The sequence below is a fragment of the Lycium ferocissimum genome, chromosome 7, assembly GCF_029784015.1.
Source record: "Lycium ferocissimum isolate CSIRO_LF1 chromosome 7, AGI_CSIRO_Lferr_CH_V1, whole genome shotgun sequence".
NCBI classification, from domain to species: Eukaryota; Viridiplantae; Streptophyta; class Magnoliopsida; order Solanales; family Solanaceae; genus Lycium; species Lycium ferocissimum.
This window is the reverse complement of record NC_081348.1, coordinates 56121401-56137075: the sequence shown is the minus strand read 5'-3', so window position 1 is coordinate 56137075 and position 15675 is coordinate 56121401. Positions and strand designations below refer to the sequence as shown.

The 15675-nt window shown below is 32.3% G+C and overlaps 1 protein-coding gene and 1 pseudogene across 1 annotated transcript; one reads left to right on the top strand and one right to left on the bottom strand.

Moving 5' to 3' along the window:
* Window positions 1-8375: 8375 nt before the first annotated feature.
* On the bottom strand, window positions 8376-9961 carry LOC132062362 (CENP-B homolog protein 2-like; annotated as a pseudogene).
* Window positions 9962-10724: 763 nt separating this feature from the next.
* On the top strand, window positions 10725-12127 carry LOC132065719 (histone H2A). Its single transcript, XM_059459236.1, has 2 exons — window positions 10725-11006; window positions 11731-12127. Exons 1-2 carry the CDS (start codon window positions 10797-10799, stop codon window positions 11974-11976), a joined length of 456 nt encoding a protein of 151 aa, XP_059315219.1. The 5' UTR covers window positions 10725-10796; the 3' UTR covers window positions 11977-12127.
* Window positions 12128-15675: the final 3548 nt, after the last annotated feature.

Here is a 15675-nt window from a genome sequence, read left to right as displayed (position 1 = left end):
CTAAACCTTTAAACCCCGTCAACCGCCACGTCTTCCATTCCCATTATGCCACGAGTCGAGCTATGTATACGGTATTTGTTCTGTATAGATATACGGTCCACGCATCTACTAAGTGTACCAACGTAGCATACAATATATCATCCGTGTATAGATAATGTGTCTTTTACGTATAGTTATATATAAACATTACATATACGTTGATATATAATGTATATGCTTTGTATAATCATGTATAAAAACAAACAAAACCAAATTTCAAATCGGCTTGAATTTCATTAGATGTGATAGTCACGTATCCGTTCGTATAACTAAAGCTTGCTCAAACTAAAATTTATTAGACTACATGGGAAGCAAATGGAGGGAATGTCATTCTCCTAAAATTAATTGTGCAGTAGGTGATAAAATTGAATGGAGAAATTCTTATAAGCTAGGAAACAAGATAAATTCAATTGAAATTTTCAGAACATAAACAACAAAGTCGAGAAAAAAAAACGCCAAATAAAGAAGGAAAATGGTCATTGATCCTAATATAAATTTAATAGGACAACAAATCTACTGGCTACAGATAGAATTTAGTGCCCAAGAATAGACTAGATAAAAGAAGACGGAAAAAAACATAAAAAGGTTATGGGACAATAATTTACTGGGCTAGAAATAGAATTTAGTAGGGGTGTGAGGGTCGGTTTTGTAGAAAAAACCAAAAACCAAATCAATTTAACAGTTTTTTAAAATTATAAAAACCAAATCAAACCAAATATAATACATATCCATCTATAGCTTGATCAGAGTCGGTTTGGTTCGGCTTAGGTTGGTTATTCTGGCTTTTTAGAAAAATCCCGATATTTCTCACGTTATTTTCCTAAAAATCGAGAGAATTTTCTATCATTTTCCAACTTATAATTTGTTATTACCCTTTTGTTGTGCAGAAGCTATAATTTTCTTTGCATTATGGAGAAAATGTCTTAGGATTTATGATTTTAAATAAGCGAATAAAGTTTATAAGAAATACAAAAAATAAATCTACGTAAATCTTATAGTAGTTATTTCTTTGTATAAATGAGTTTGAATTCATAAATTTCTTTAAAAATGAAATTTAAGGTATAAAGTCTATTAAATTTATTGTAGATAAATAAAATTTTGTTTACAAATATATATAAATTATTTATAAAAATTAATATATATATATATATATATATATAATTATAAAAATTATGTATTACTGTAAACACCCCTAGAATTTACTGCCCAAGAATAGAATAGATAAAAGAAAGGAATTTTTACTCATTGTAGCTTTTTTTAAGATCTAATTATTAATATTAACTATCCTTTTATTTAATTATATTTAGTAGCTAATTAACTTTTCTAAATTACAATCTTAGCTATATCAAAAATACATACCTAAATAAATAAATCTTTTTTTTTTTCAATCACTACCCATTTCAATTTTTCATTTCTCAAAACCCTAAAAAATCTTTCTCCCCTTCTCTCATCCACCACCACCACGGTTGCGCCGCTCCTTTCTCTCTCTTCTCCCTCTCCCTTTGTGCTCACCCCTCACTCTCTCTTCTCCCTCTCCCTTTGTGCTCACCCCTCACTCTCTCTCTCTCCTTTGGTGGTGGCGGCGATGACATTGATTTTAAGATGGCGGCGGAGAAGATGACGTGGAGGTGGAGAGACACGCGACAAAGGCTGATGGCCATCTTAAGAACAGATTTGCAAGAAGCTATGAAGAACAGTGTTGGTAGTATTTCTTTACCCAGAAATTAGTTTAATTTGCTTAATTTGTGCCGTTTTCCTTAATTTATTAAATGCCAAAGAGACTTCTATCGAAAGAGACCCGAAATGTTGCGGGTTCTATCATCAAGTTTCGCCGTCAAGGTTCCAGGAATTTAGTGCAAATAGGAAAGAGATGATAAAATTTTCCATTTTGTTTTTCTGGCAAGTTCCATGCAGACTAATGAAATACGAATTTCCCACCACAAAATATCTTTGTGCTAAGATGAAAAGCGTATTTTCGCGTATTTATTAAAAGTCTAAATACAAATACATTCAAAAAATCTACATCTCACAAATAATAATCGCTTTTTAATGTATTTGTCTTTGATTTTTGGAAAGATATTTGCTAATAAATAAACTCATCGCTTTTTGAATAGTATTTGAAATTTTTTTTATCTCAGACCAACGCATTTCACAAATCCATTCAAATACATGAAAATTTGAACATTTGACTTCATAATATTGTAATGCACACAACTGTATTAAATACATCAAAAAAGCCAGCAAAATAAAAACAAAAAAAAAATCACTAAAATACATTAAAAAAATCACTGAAATGCATAAAAAAAGACACGAAAATACATTATAGCAAAAAAAAAAAAAATCATTGAAATACATTAAAAAAAATCACTGAAATACATCAAAGCAAAAAAAAAAATTAAAAAAAAATCACCAAAATACATCAAAAAAAATATTAATATCTAATTTAATAGTTCCACCGTTAAAGGCTAAAATCAAGGATTCGTTTTTTCATATCAGAAATTTCACGTATTTGTTGGCAACAAATACACGCAAAAACATACACTATTTTGCTAAAAATGTAGCTACAAATGAAAACATTTAAAAGTTTATTTAGTTAAAAAAATTGCAGTAGTTTCCATGTAATATTGAATATAATTTTACCTAAAAAAAGAAAAAGAAAAAAGTTGTAATCCCATATGCTAGTGTCAAATATGGTCTAAAAGATTTACATTCGCCTAAAATTTTATTTTTTCTACGGCTGTCAGATAATTTCATATCAGCCTAATTTTACCTAACCCAACATAAATTTCAATACTAAATTTTATGATTTACTTAAATTTGATTTTATTGCTTGAGATTTACCTTTTTTTATTTATTATTTTTTATTTATTTTTTATTTTTTATTTTTTATGTATACATTTTTCTTATATCATGTATCTTATAAGTTTGTGGTGTGTTTGATATGAAGGGAAATATTTTTCACGAAAAACGTTTTTCTAGAAAATAGACCCTTAAAAATAAAAAAAAATAAAAAAAAGGTCAAGTTGGGCGGGTCATGACCCAACTCATGTTTAACCCATTTCAGCTCAAGTAACTTTTGCGCCAATGTTAGCCCAATCTATTTATTACCTTAAATTATTTTGACGCTAATTTCGGCCCAACTCGCCCATTTGACACCTCTCTAATCCCACTTTACCCTCCTAACATTTAAGCATAAAACAATACCCTCAACATATTAAATGGAAACGATAACCACCATATACAATATTTTCCGGTAAGAATTTTTCTTTTCTTGAATAAATATTTTTGTCTTTTTCTTTCTAGAATTAAAAGTTGCCAAAAAAAAAAGTAAAAGTTAGAATAATTTTTTTTTTTGAGGGAATAATTTGGCACTATTTGTTTTCTCGTATTTTTGGCACTACGTTAACTTGATTTGCACAAATTATTTAGAGGGTCGAATTAGGTACACTGTTGAGTGAAATTAGAATCCAAAAGTTTAATGCGCATGCAGGTAAAACGAATGCGACATAGCTCGAATTTTATTAATAAATTATTCCAAGTAGTTGTTAATCCTAAAAGAAGTACATTATTTTCAATATAATAGATTAATGGGGCAATAATAATAGTTGTATATTTTTATTTGGGAAAAGGGTCAAATATACCCTCACTATTAGAAAAGGGTCAAATATACCCCTCGTTATACTTTCGGTCCAAATATACCCTCCCATTATACTTTTGCAATAATTTTGCCCTCAATTTTAACAGAAAGACATGTGTCAAGCTCAGAATCAAATAATTCATCCCTAATTTTAAATACTCGGTTCCTTTAGAAAACCACCCATTTACCATCCCGGCCCGTTTATCTTTTTTTTTTTTTTTTTTTAAACAAAAAAAAGTTTTTCCTCATTTTAAAATTATTCTGCTATATACAAAAAATAAAAAATCCACTCGCTTAATTCTCTTAATTACACCTCTTAATTAATTCTCATAATTATACTTTTTCCTCTCCTCTATAACCGTTGGCTATTTTCATTGTGATTTAACAAGACATTGTTCAAACTTCAAAGGTCAGAGTGTCATTCTCGCATTTTCTTCTATTTGGATTATTTCAGCCGTGTCCTCCATATTATTTTTCGTCACTAGCCCTCAAAACATTTTCTACTTTCCTTGTTCATGAAATCATAGTAGTTCCTCTTAGATATTCCTTAGAATTTCTCAAGATATGTTAAGTGATATTTAGTCTCTATCTCAGTATATTAGCATATTGAAATGTTGCTAATGGTAGAGTGATTTTTATTGTTTTAATAATAACGTACTATTGGCATTTGTTTGCAAGTTTCAAGTTGGTTAAATGGGTGTTTTTTAAAAAAAAATCGAGTATTAAAATTTGGGGTGGGTTAGTTGATTGAGTGCTTCAATGTGTCCTTCTGATAAAATTAAGGGCAAATTTGTACAAAGTAAATGCAATAGTTATATTCTGACCGAAAGTATAACGAATTTTATATTTGGATCGAAAGTATAATGAGGATTATATTTGATCATTTTCCGTTTTTATATTTTAATTCTAGAAAGGAAAAAAAAGATCTTTATTCATAAAAAAAATCTTACCGAAAAATATTACATAAGGGGATTATCATTCTCATTCACTATGTGAAGGGGGTATTGTTTTCCAACCCTTAAATATTAAGGGGATAAAGTGAGATTCACTCAGGAAAAAGTTCTTCAAATTCTCATTCAATCTTAAATGACAGCTCGCAAATTAAGATGATGGGAAAAAGAGAGAATGGCATACGCAACGAAGTTAAAAAGAAGGCAACTTACTTACAGGAATAACTACCTTTTAAAGGATGTTAACAATTACTTAGAGAAATTTTACCATGGGACATATAAAGCATACTATACATAAGTGAAGATTTAATTCAAATAATAATATTGACCCACCACTTTATCTCATGAGTCATCAATCTTCTCTATTTCTTTTCCTTTCTTGTTTTCTCTCTCCTCTTTCCTCTTTTTTTCTCATTTTTTTGTTTTTCGTTAATTTTAAAATCAATACTACTATACGCGTATCAAATTTTTTAAGATATTCTACGATTTTATTATTTAGTTTTTCAACTTTTTCTTTTGTTATATATTCAATTCAAAATTTCTATATTCCGCACTCGAGAAATTCAAAATTTTATGTGTCATCAAAGTATATCCCGAATTTGGAGAGGTGCGTAAAATTGATTTAATCGATAAATGAACTAAAGAAGTTTTAAACACAACTAGTTTGACCTTCCACATCTTTCACAGTTAATAAAAACTTAAAAATCGAAAAAAGAATTGGTAGTCCCATAAAAAATATGCTGCACAATGAACAAAAATTTTTGTCTTATAAAATTATTCAAAATGTTATTTTTTTACCGATGTCGAGTTATTGGGTTAATGAATTTTAAAAGATATTATAACTTTTTTTTTATGGGACTACAATTTTATCAAACAGCTATACTGATTTTCAAAATAATAGCAAATGCAATTGTCTAATTTCTAATTAATTAACGTCTAACGAAACGTTCACGTTAAAATTTTGTTTATCGCGCAACATATTTTTTATGGGGCTACCAATTCGTTTTCGATCTTTAAGTTTTATTAATCGTGAAAGATGTGGAAGGTCAAACCAAGCTTGCGTTTAAAACTTCGTAGTTCATTTTATCGATTAAACCGATTTCGCACATCTCTAGATTCGGGTTATTTTGATGACACTTTTAATTTTGAATTTCTCAAGTGCAGAGTATAGAAATTTTGAATTGAATATATACCAAAAGAAAAGATTGAAAAATTAAATAATGAAATTGAAGAATATCTTAAAAGAATTTTGATCTGCGTATAATAAAATTGGTTTTAAAATTAACGAAAAACAAAAAATGAGAAAAAAGAGGAAAGAGGAGAGAGAACAACAGAGGAAGAAATGGAGAGGATTGATGACTGATGAGATAAAGTGGTGGTCCCTTATTATTATTTGAATTAAATACTCCCTCACACACCATGTCATATCTATGCCTCACCCATGATAAAAAATTTCAATTACTTAGTAGCTACCTTTTATCAATTTACACTTTGTAGCTAGTTTATAGCAAATTCGCTGCATTTGAGTGTATTTGAATACACTGTTCAGTTGTACCCAACCTTATCTGATGTCACGTGTATTTGACTACATTTGAGTACATGCAACCTTAATTTCTCTGTATACATGTGTATTCAAAATGATTGTATTCTAGTGCATTTAAATACACGACAGAGCTGTGTATTTTATTGTGTGTATATATATATATATATATATTGATGAGCCTGTATGGATGGGCTTAAAAAAAGCAGCTTATAAGTAAAAAAAAAAAAAAAGTTGGTGTAGCCCAAAAAAAATAAGTTAGGGTAACCCAACTTATTTTTTTGGCTTATAAGCTGCTTTAGATAAGCTAAGCCAAACGGCCCAATTATTTTTTTGGGCTTATTTTAAGACAAAATCGTTTTTAAACTTTCACAACAAACACTCAAAAAAGTTGAAAACAACTTATAAGCTGTTTCCAGCAACTTATAAGCCAATCCAAACGGGCTTGATGTATCCTTTTGTTTTGACTGTATTTGGTTGTATATAGATCATTCAAACAACGCATACCATCAAATACACCTAGTTTGTCCAAAAATACAATCAACCAAATACAATTAACTTATATTTACACTAAAAAAATGACAAAGTACTCAAATACACTCAGAGCTGAGATACAAGCATGAGATGAAGCCATGGCTTCGAGTCAAATCTTCGGTCAAAAACAAAATATACACTCAAAAAATAATGAATACACTAAGATCTGATATACAAGAAGGAGAAAAGCCATGGATTCCGGTCCAATCTCCGGTCAAAGACAAAAAAAAAATACACTTAAAAAATTGACGAATACATTCAGATCTGAGATCTCATGTTTGTTACTCAAAGATCTCATGTTGTTCAGCAGTCTAACGAGCAAGCAGTAGGCGATTAAGAACGATGAGTCCAAGTGTGATGAATCCTGTCTTCAGCGAGGAACTGGCGCCGGAGGGTATGGTGAGAAACCGGCGTCGGAAGATTCCGATCAAATCTTTGGTCAAATATGGATCTGAGTTCAATTTTTGGCCATGTTCCTCCAAAAATCACAAATTAAGTTAGTAAACGATGAAACAATATGTGTTCGGATCGGACAAGAACATTTTATGGATATAGAACTCGATTAGCAAATCTCACTTCTTTCATTATACTTTAATTGTTAAAAAGTTTATGATTTTATAATTCAGTGAAGTTCAGTAAATAAGCAGCGAGAGGTTTAATGTCGAATTAGGATTGGGGTTTTCAGTAAGAGACCGAATATATAGGTACCCGAAAGTGGAAGTTTCTTAGTTGGGACCAACCAAACAGAAGAACCAGAAGGAGGAGGAAGATAGAGTGGTTGATGGCGGCGACGGAGTTGGACGGCGGCTGGCAGAGGGAGAACAAATCAATAAATTACAATATAGTTTACTGAATTACCCTATTTAATAAAAATAAATTAATTTTTCCCTCTTGAATACTATGCATTTTATTAATCATTTTCACATAGGAAAACATTCTTCACAGATTCCAACAATACTATATAGTGTGAATGGTGTTGGATCTCCGATAATTGTTATAATTCCAATATTTTGACTAGTAAATATTTATGAGAATTGAGCACTATTAAGAAAAAGTAGTTCTTCAATATAAGAGTATAGTTCATAAAATACTACTAATTTTTATCTTGAATTTCTAAAGCGACTGTTATTTTGGGACGATTTTTTTTTTAATAAAGCGACACTTATTTTGGACGGAGGGAGTACATGTATAACTTAAGAGGAAATCTATGTATTACTTTGTGCATGATAGAAGATGGAATAAACTAATACATGAATAACTAAATATTTTATAACTAATCCCTATATAAATAATACATAAATCCCTCATTACTAATCCCTGTATTGCTAATACAGGGATAACTGGATCACTTTGTAATATTTCTGTTCATATGTAGATGCCATAGAGCATCAACTCCCTGTATACTTTTAGTATTTTAATATAATGCAATTTTTTTTTTTTTAAAAAAAAGAGGTTCAAATGTTAAGGATGCCATTGCAATACAGAAGAACCTCTCTAAATTAATACTCGGTAAATTAATAAACTCTCTAAGATAATATTTTTCTTCGGTCCCGACTTGGGCCAGTGGAAAAGATCACCGATTTCGATAAGATAATATATTTTCGGAACTCCCCTATATAAATATATGGTCCCATTAATAATATAAATTAATAATTCTTTAAAATTACAAAAATATCTAAGACAGATTAGTGAAATATGATTCTAGATTTTTTTGTTTTTTGTTAAAATTTAAATCTAGTTGAAGCTCATCTCTAACTTTTCTTATTGCATCCAAAAGTTCCGGTGTTGTCTTCTCGAACTGCACCAAAAAATTGTGAAGAGTTCTAGACGCGATAAGTGCTTCCTTACGCGTAACTAGTTCCAAATGTATTATATCGTCTTCAACTTCATCATCAACATTGTTTTCTCCGATGGTATCCACAATTTCTTCTAACCTCTGGACCTCTGAACTTGTATTTTCACCCAGGTAATCCAACAGGCTATTGACATCCATTTTATTCTAGTAACCGAGATCATTAATCAAGTAACCGAGATCATTAATCATGACCTCAAGTTCATAAATGTCGTTTTCACAAGTGGGTTCATTTAAATTCCTTGAGGCTTCATCCCCCAAACGAAATTTGCAGTGTTGAAAACAATTTGCTATTGTCTCTTGTTGAACATTTGTCCTCCAAGTTGCGATCGCAAGATTGATAGCAGCCAAAACATTAATCTTTCCTGGATCAGTTTGTCCCAGATCATATCCTTCTAATATCCTACAGTAAAATCTACTGCGATAATGCATCTTGAAAGCTATTATTATCCCAGCATCACAAGGTTGAATTTTTTATGTCATGTTGGGTGGCAAGAAAAGCAATTCAACATTTTGTAGTCCTTCAATATTTCTTGGATGTGCTGGGCAATTATCTACCACAGGCAAAATTTGTCTACCACGCATTTTGTGGTCAAACCAACGAATATATTCATCAAAAAGCACGCTTGTCATCCATGCTCTTTTGTTTGCACGATAGTGACAATTCAAGCAGTTCATGTTGACATTCTTGAAGCAACATGGCTTTGCATATGTTCCAATAATCCATAAAGGAATTTTTTCATATCCATCCTCATTGCAACTAATAATAACCGTCAGCCCGCTTTCTTCCTTCAAGTTGTTTCGAAGCAAGAGAATGATCAGCTTGTAACATGTAAAACAAACCAGTTTCATCCATATTAAAAACATCTTTCATAGGGAACTGGTCTATTTTTCCCTTATGGACTCCAATTTCGTCTCCATGTGTTGTATATCAACCGAACCACTCTCTCCAAAATGACGAAATGACTTGATACCATGTCTTAGCTTGAATTTCTCAAGCCAACCTTGAGAAAAGTTGTGCTCAAGATCTTGTTGAGGATATAAAAGTTTCATTATATCTCTCACCTTCTCCAAAATTAACTCTTTGGTTATATTCACACGGTCTTGGTATTGGAGAAACCACTCATAAACAACCTTCTCCATGTCTGGAAATTTTGCTGCTTGTGCCGCTTGATATCCCTTCCTTTTTCTAAGTTAGCCGAAAGATACTCAGCTGATCGTTTGAATGTGTTTGATATTGTACCTTGACTAACTTTCAAATGAAAATTTTCATCAAGCCACAACTGCAAATCTTTGTGAGTGCATGTGGAATGATCTCTTTTGTACTCACATAATGCTTTACGTATTTGATTTGTCATTGTTGATTTTGTGACACCTTTTAGATGAGAAGCCATTGTTGGGTACGGTTTGAAGACATTTTCTATGTTTCTTGAAGACATTTTTTATGTTTCTTATATAGTTTATTCTCTCACCATCCTACATTGAATAATATTTGATTATTAAGAAACAATGAACATTATAATGATTTATTAATTACAATGAATAAACAATGAACATTACAATGAATCATTTAATTAAAAAAAAACATTACAATGAATCATACATTGTACTTTATACATAATGAATTTATTTTTATATTAATTCAATACATTTGATACATAAATTAATAAGATACAATGATTTTGATGTAATAAAAATTAATCTTCATTGAATCTCGAAAACACTCTTTAAATTAATAAATATTAATTTATCAATTAAATAATACCTCTACAAAATAATAATATTTCATGATCCCAACAATATTAATTTAGAGAGGTTCTACTGTATCTACAACCCACATAAATTGACAACTTACCTAAGTAATCGATCTTTGTTTTTGTTCCATTACATGACTGACCTTTTAAAAATTTCGAAAATTGAACCCAAAACAGTTGAAACCCGAAAAGCCATTACCCATTGGTTTTCAGGCGGTAAATGACTCACATCTCACAAAATTCAAAATATTTCACACTCCGCTTTCTATTGGTCCATTTAAAATGACACGGATCGACACCCATGCACTTGTCACCATCGATTAACCTTCCATCCAACGGCCACAAACAACCATCCGAAAAACCAAAATGACAACCCAACATCTCTATAAAAACCATCCGCATATTCCGATCCATACATCATCATCTCTCTCTCTCTTGCTTAAAACAATCAATTTTTTCTCTTACAAGCAATTCATCCTTTTTTGTCTAAATGGAGTCTACAGGAAAAGTGAAGAAAGGTGCAGCTGGAAGAAGAGGTGGCGGTCCAAAGAAGAAGCCGGTAACCCGGTCTGTTAGAGCCGGTTTACAGTTTCCGGTTGGTAGAATTGGTCGTTACTTGAAAAAAGGAAGATATGCTCAACGTGTTGGTACTGGTGCTCCCGTTTACTTGGCTGCTGTTCTTGAATATTTGGCTGCTGAGGTAAGATTTTCATTTCTAGTCCTTCTAATCTTCTGTATTTATCACATTGACGCTTCGTAATTTGGGATTCAATTAGGATCTAGGGTTTCGATATTTTGATGGTTAGTTCTTATTTTTGTCCCCTTTTCACAAAAAAAACATAGCCTGCTTAAATAATATGCTGAAAAATATTTGGCTGCTGAAGTAAATTTCATTTCTCTCTATTCTTCAAATTTTTCCACATTAAGCTTTATAATTTGGGGGTTCTATTAGGATCTAGGGTTTCCATTTCTGATGGGTTGTTCTTATTTTTGTCTCTTTTTCACAAAAAAGCTATAGAAAATTATGCTCTATGTCTATTGGGAAGGAATATTTACTTAGTTTAGCCCAGTTTTTCCTTAATTACATTGTTTAGCCTGGTTTTCCCATAATTTCCTGGTTTAGCCTAGTTTTTCTCAATTACCTGGTTTAGCCTAATTTTTCCTTAGATTCCTATTACACACTATTATGCACTTTTATACAAGGTGGACATATTGTTTATTGTAAGTGTAAATAATGTTTGTACAACCAATATTCTTAATGTAACTAAGAATATTGCTATGTAGGTGTATTATATAATGTTGGGTTGTGTATTTGTGCAATTTGTAATGTTGGTTGTATATTTTTGCTTCTACATGGTGAAAATTATATTGGGTTTCTATCGAATCTTGAGCTTATAATTTGTGATTTTGTTTGGTTATTATAGGTGTTGGAATTGGCTGGAAATGCTGCTCGTGACAACAAGAAGAACAGAATTATTCCAAGGCATTTGCTTTTGGCAGTTAGGAACGATGAAGAGTTAGGAAAGCTGCTTGCTGGTGTGACAATTGCGCATGGCGGTGTTCTTCCAAACATTAACCCAATTTTGTTGCCTAAGAAAACTGGTGGTGAAAAGGCTGGCAAAGAACCTAAATCTCCATCCAAAGCTGGCAAATCTCCTAAGAAGGCTTAGATTTAGTGGTTGTGTTTTTTTGGATGTTCCTATGTATGTAATTGTGTTGATTGTCCTTGAGGGATATTTAAAAGGAATTAGTTGGAACTACTGTTGTTGTTAGGATTTCCTTTATTATCAATCAATGAAACCCCTTGTTTCGGCTTTACAATTTTCATTTCCTCCTATCTTGGTTTTGTCCATGTTATGGTTTATTTTTGCTTATTGGGGCATATAAAGTAGTGTTAGACATTATTGAATTAATTTTGACAGTAGTTGGAGTTAAGAGTCTAGTATTGAGGGGTCGTTTGGTAGGAGGGATGAGTTGGGATACACTAAAGGAGTTATCCCACCAACCAGATATGTGATAATTCTAATCCAATGGGGACTAATAGTCCCATCCTGTCTTATCCCTCTTATCGATTGACCCTTGAATGGCTAGATTGGATTTCTATGTTTGTACTATGAACCTAAAGTATAACAGTGACACTTTTAATGAAATATTGTAGCACTGCAAGTGTACCAAGGAGGATTCTAGTTGACAAGTTAACACTAGTATTTCTTCCCTTCACAGTGTTGCAATTGCTGATTGTTTCTCTAATCTGGTTCAAGGATGGAGAGAAAGGCAACTGGCTTTGAAGTTGAAATAACATGCTCTTTACTTTTCTAGATCTGCATAAGGAAGATGGTTAAACAAAAGGCCACTCTAATGTTCTTTTTTCTTCTGTAACTAGCAAGATAATGGCGCACAAGCTTGAAATATTGGGGGTTCAATTTTTTTTCTTTTACGAAATGGCAAACTATAAGCCCCTTTATTTTGGTTTGTAAGTACATCCATGGTCGAAATATATTTTAGTACAAGGAGATGCGAAGATGCACATGACACTTTATTCTCCCTGCATTACATGAGATTTGTTGGATATGTTGTTGTTGAGATGCAAAAAAAGTTATTCAAGTTGCTGGCTCCAGGTATACAAATATAATCACCTAGTCAAATATGTCACTATTTAGTCTAGAAAATTGCTAAAATGTTCTGGCTACGATGTTTGGATGATACTATAAAAAGGAAACTTAGAACAAAAGTGAAAGGAAAACTCAGCTGTAATTATCTTACCATTGTTAGAAAGCAAGGACAATGAGGAAATAGATCAGGTTTTCCACGCATCAGGTGCAAAATAGGATACGTGCAACACATGCATATGAGAACCTAAGTAGGCGTTTTAACATGCGATTTCATTTTTTATTTCATCTCATGAGATGAAATTCCAAATCATCCAAAAAGGTATGATTTGGGATTTGAAATCACGATTTCAAAAAATATAAATGTAAAATTTGACCCATATGTTTATATTTTGTAAAAAAAGACCCATAAGTTAGTAGATATATTTACCAATTATGTTTACTAACCATTTGTATTAAATATTAATCTGCAAGTTGGTAAAATATATTTACCATGTGCGAAGATTATATTAAAGAGTAGTTACATTACTATTCATGTAAAATTTTCTTTTTATTGAACTAAAGTTTGATCAATTAATGTTGTATTTTTTAAAAAGGCCTTCTAGTAGCGTATTGATTTTATTATGAGCTATGATTTACTCATTTGGTAAGATTATATAACAATTGTGAAAATTTTGATGGTTTTCATAACTTGTAGGATTTTTATGTTTATAAAAAAAACTGTAACTTAAAATATTCAAATTGCATGCCTAAACATGATTCACGAGATGAAATCATGTCCAAACGGCTCCTAAGACCTCTGTACAGTTCTAGGAAATTCAGTGTGCATCTTCAAGCGCAACACAAAAACATTTGATCCATTATTTGCACAGCTTAGGAGTGAGTCTGCAATTGCAAAAAATAACAACATAGAAGAAATTTAGATTACCTTTACTTCCAATCTATGTGCTTAGATGTTTTTGTATCACTCTCCAATCCTTCAGAACTCACAGGTGCTCGTGATCTTCTTAGTCACGTCAAGTTGCTGCCTCATTACGAGTTCTTTGGTAAGTGGTCACTTCCGTGGTCAATGTCCGATACACATTAGCTTCGCAATGTGCTTGGAGACATATAAATTAGGAAAAGCAATGAGATGCAGTTGGATCAGCTCACACAGATGAACCATGTGACATGATACTTCCTGCCTGCACCCGGCTTTTGACTTAGATGTCCTCAGAGAAGCCTTTCAACAGCGTGAAACGGCTCCAATCGATTTGTCTATGGTAAGCTATCTTCTTTTGAACCAGAGTGATTTAACTCCATTTACTCAGCCTCTTCTATGCAACTTTCTTATTCCTTTATGATTGAGATTTTTCGATGGCATACAAATAGACTTTTCGAACTTAAGGTCTTAAACATTCCATGATTTTTGTGTGGCATAAATTTTATGGAACTTGTGGTTTTAAACAGGTCATGACATTTGTGTAAAATTGAGAAGTTGAAAGCTGCATTATTTTCAAATAGTGAAGGAATCATGCTTTATGGCATAAACTAAAAATGAAATAGTGTGGCACAAAATGAAACTGAAGGAATAAATGTTTCTGTGGTTCTTCATTCTTCCCGATAAGGTGTCGAAAATTCACCAGAATTTATATGATCATTTTATGTTTTTGACAGACAATCTATTAAAAAACAATTGTTTTCTCATGACACAATATCTTGGATAAATTTATATTTGTGTTCAAATCTTGATTAAAGAGAATATCCTTTGAAAACAACACTTATTCATCTTTCTGTGGCGGACAAGATGAGCAAAGCGAGACTAAGGTGATTCGAGCATGTGAAGAGGAAGTGCGTAGAGGCACCGGTAAGGACATGAGTTTGGATATAACAGGTTGTAAAAGGGGTAGAGGCCGGCCAAAGAAGAACTCCGGGAGGCAAGACATCACACATCTTCAACTTACTGAGGGCATGACCCTAGATAAGAAGATTTAGAGGTCGAGGATTAAGATAGGTAGCTGTGTATTATAGACCTTTTACGAGGGACACCCTGCCTTTGTCTAAACTACTACTCTTCCAAACGCCCCTCTCTAACCTACTATCCTCCAACTCCTCCCTATCTCCAACCTACTACTCCTCCAACCCCTGCCCCTGTCCAGACTACTATTGCTCTAAATCCTGACCCTGTACAACCTACTACTGCTGAATCATCACAAACTATGGTTGTGCCTGATGTTGCTGAATCTGATAGGGATGATTTAGAATAAGATTTAGAAGGATCATTGGATGAAGGAGAAATAGATAGTGGGAGTGATGTAGATGAGGAGCTAAGGGGTTTTAGGGAGGAAATGAGAGCCGGAAAGAGAAGGAAGAGGGGTGAAAGACTTCATGTTACTGAACATGTTAAGTTAGGAACAGGAAGAAAAGGGCCAGATGTGGGTTATGGTGAATCAGAAGGTGGTAATAAAGACACTTTAGAAGGTAAGTTAGCTGTTGATGAGCATTATTACCCTTCAGATGAAGTTGCCAGCTTTGAAACCGATTCAGATGACCTATCTGATGCTGAAAGAGTTGTTCACCAGAGAGAGAAAGCAAGAAGAAAGAACCAAGCATTATAATTTTTGAGTTTGATCAACTCATTAAGAAGGAGTTGGATCTATATGTTGGGAGGGCTATGTGTAGAAAAACAAAAAACAAAGTGTTACAAGAGATGATGGATGGCCATGTTCAGGAGGTTGGAAGAATTTTAGATTATAAGGACGAGTTGCTAAGATTAAATCC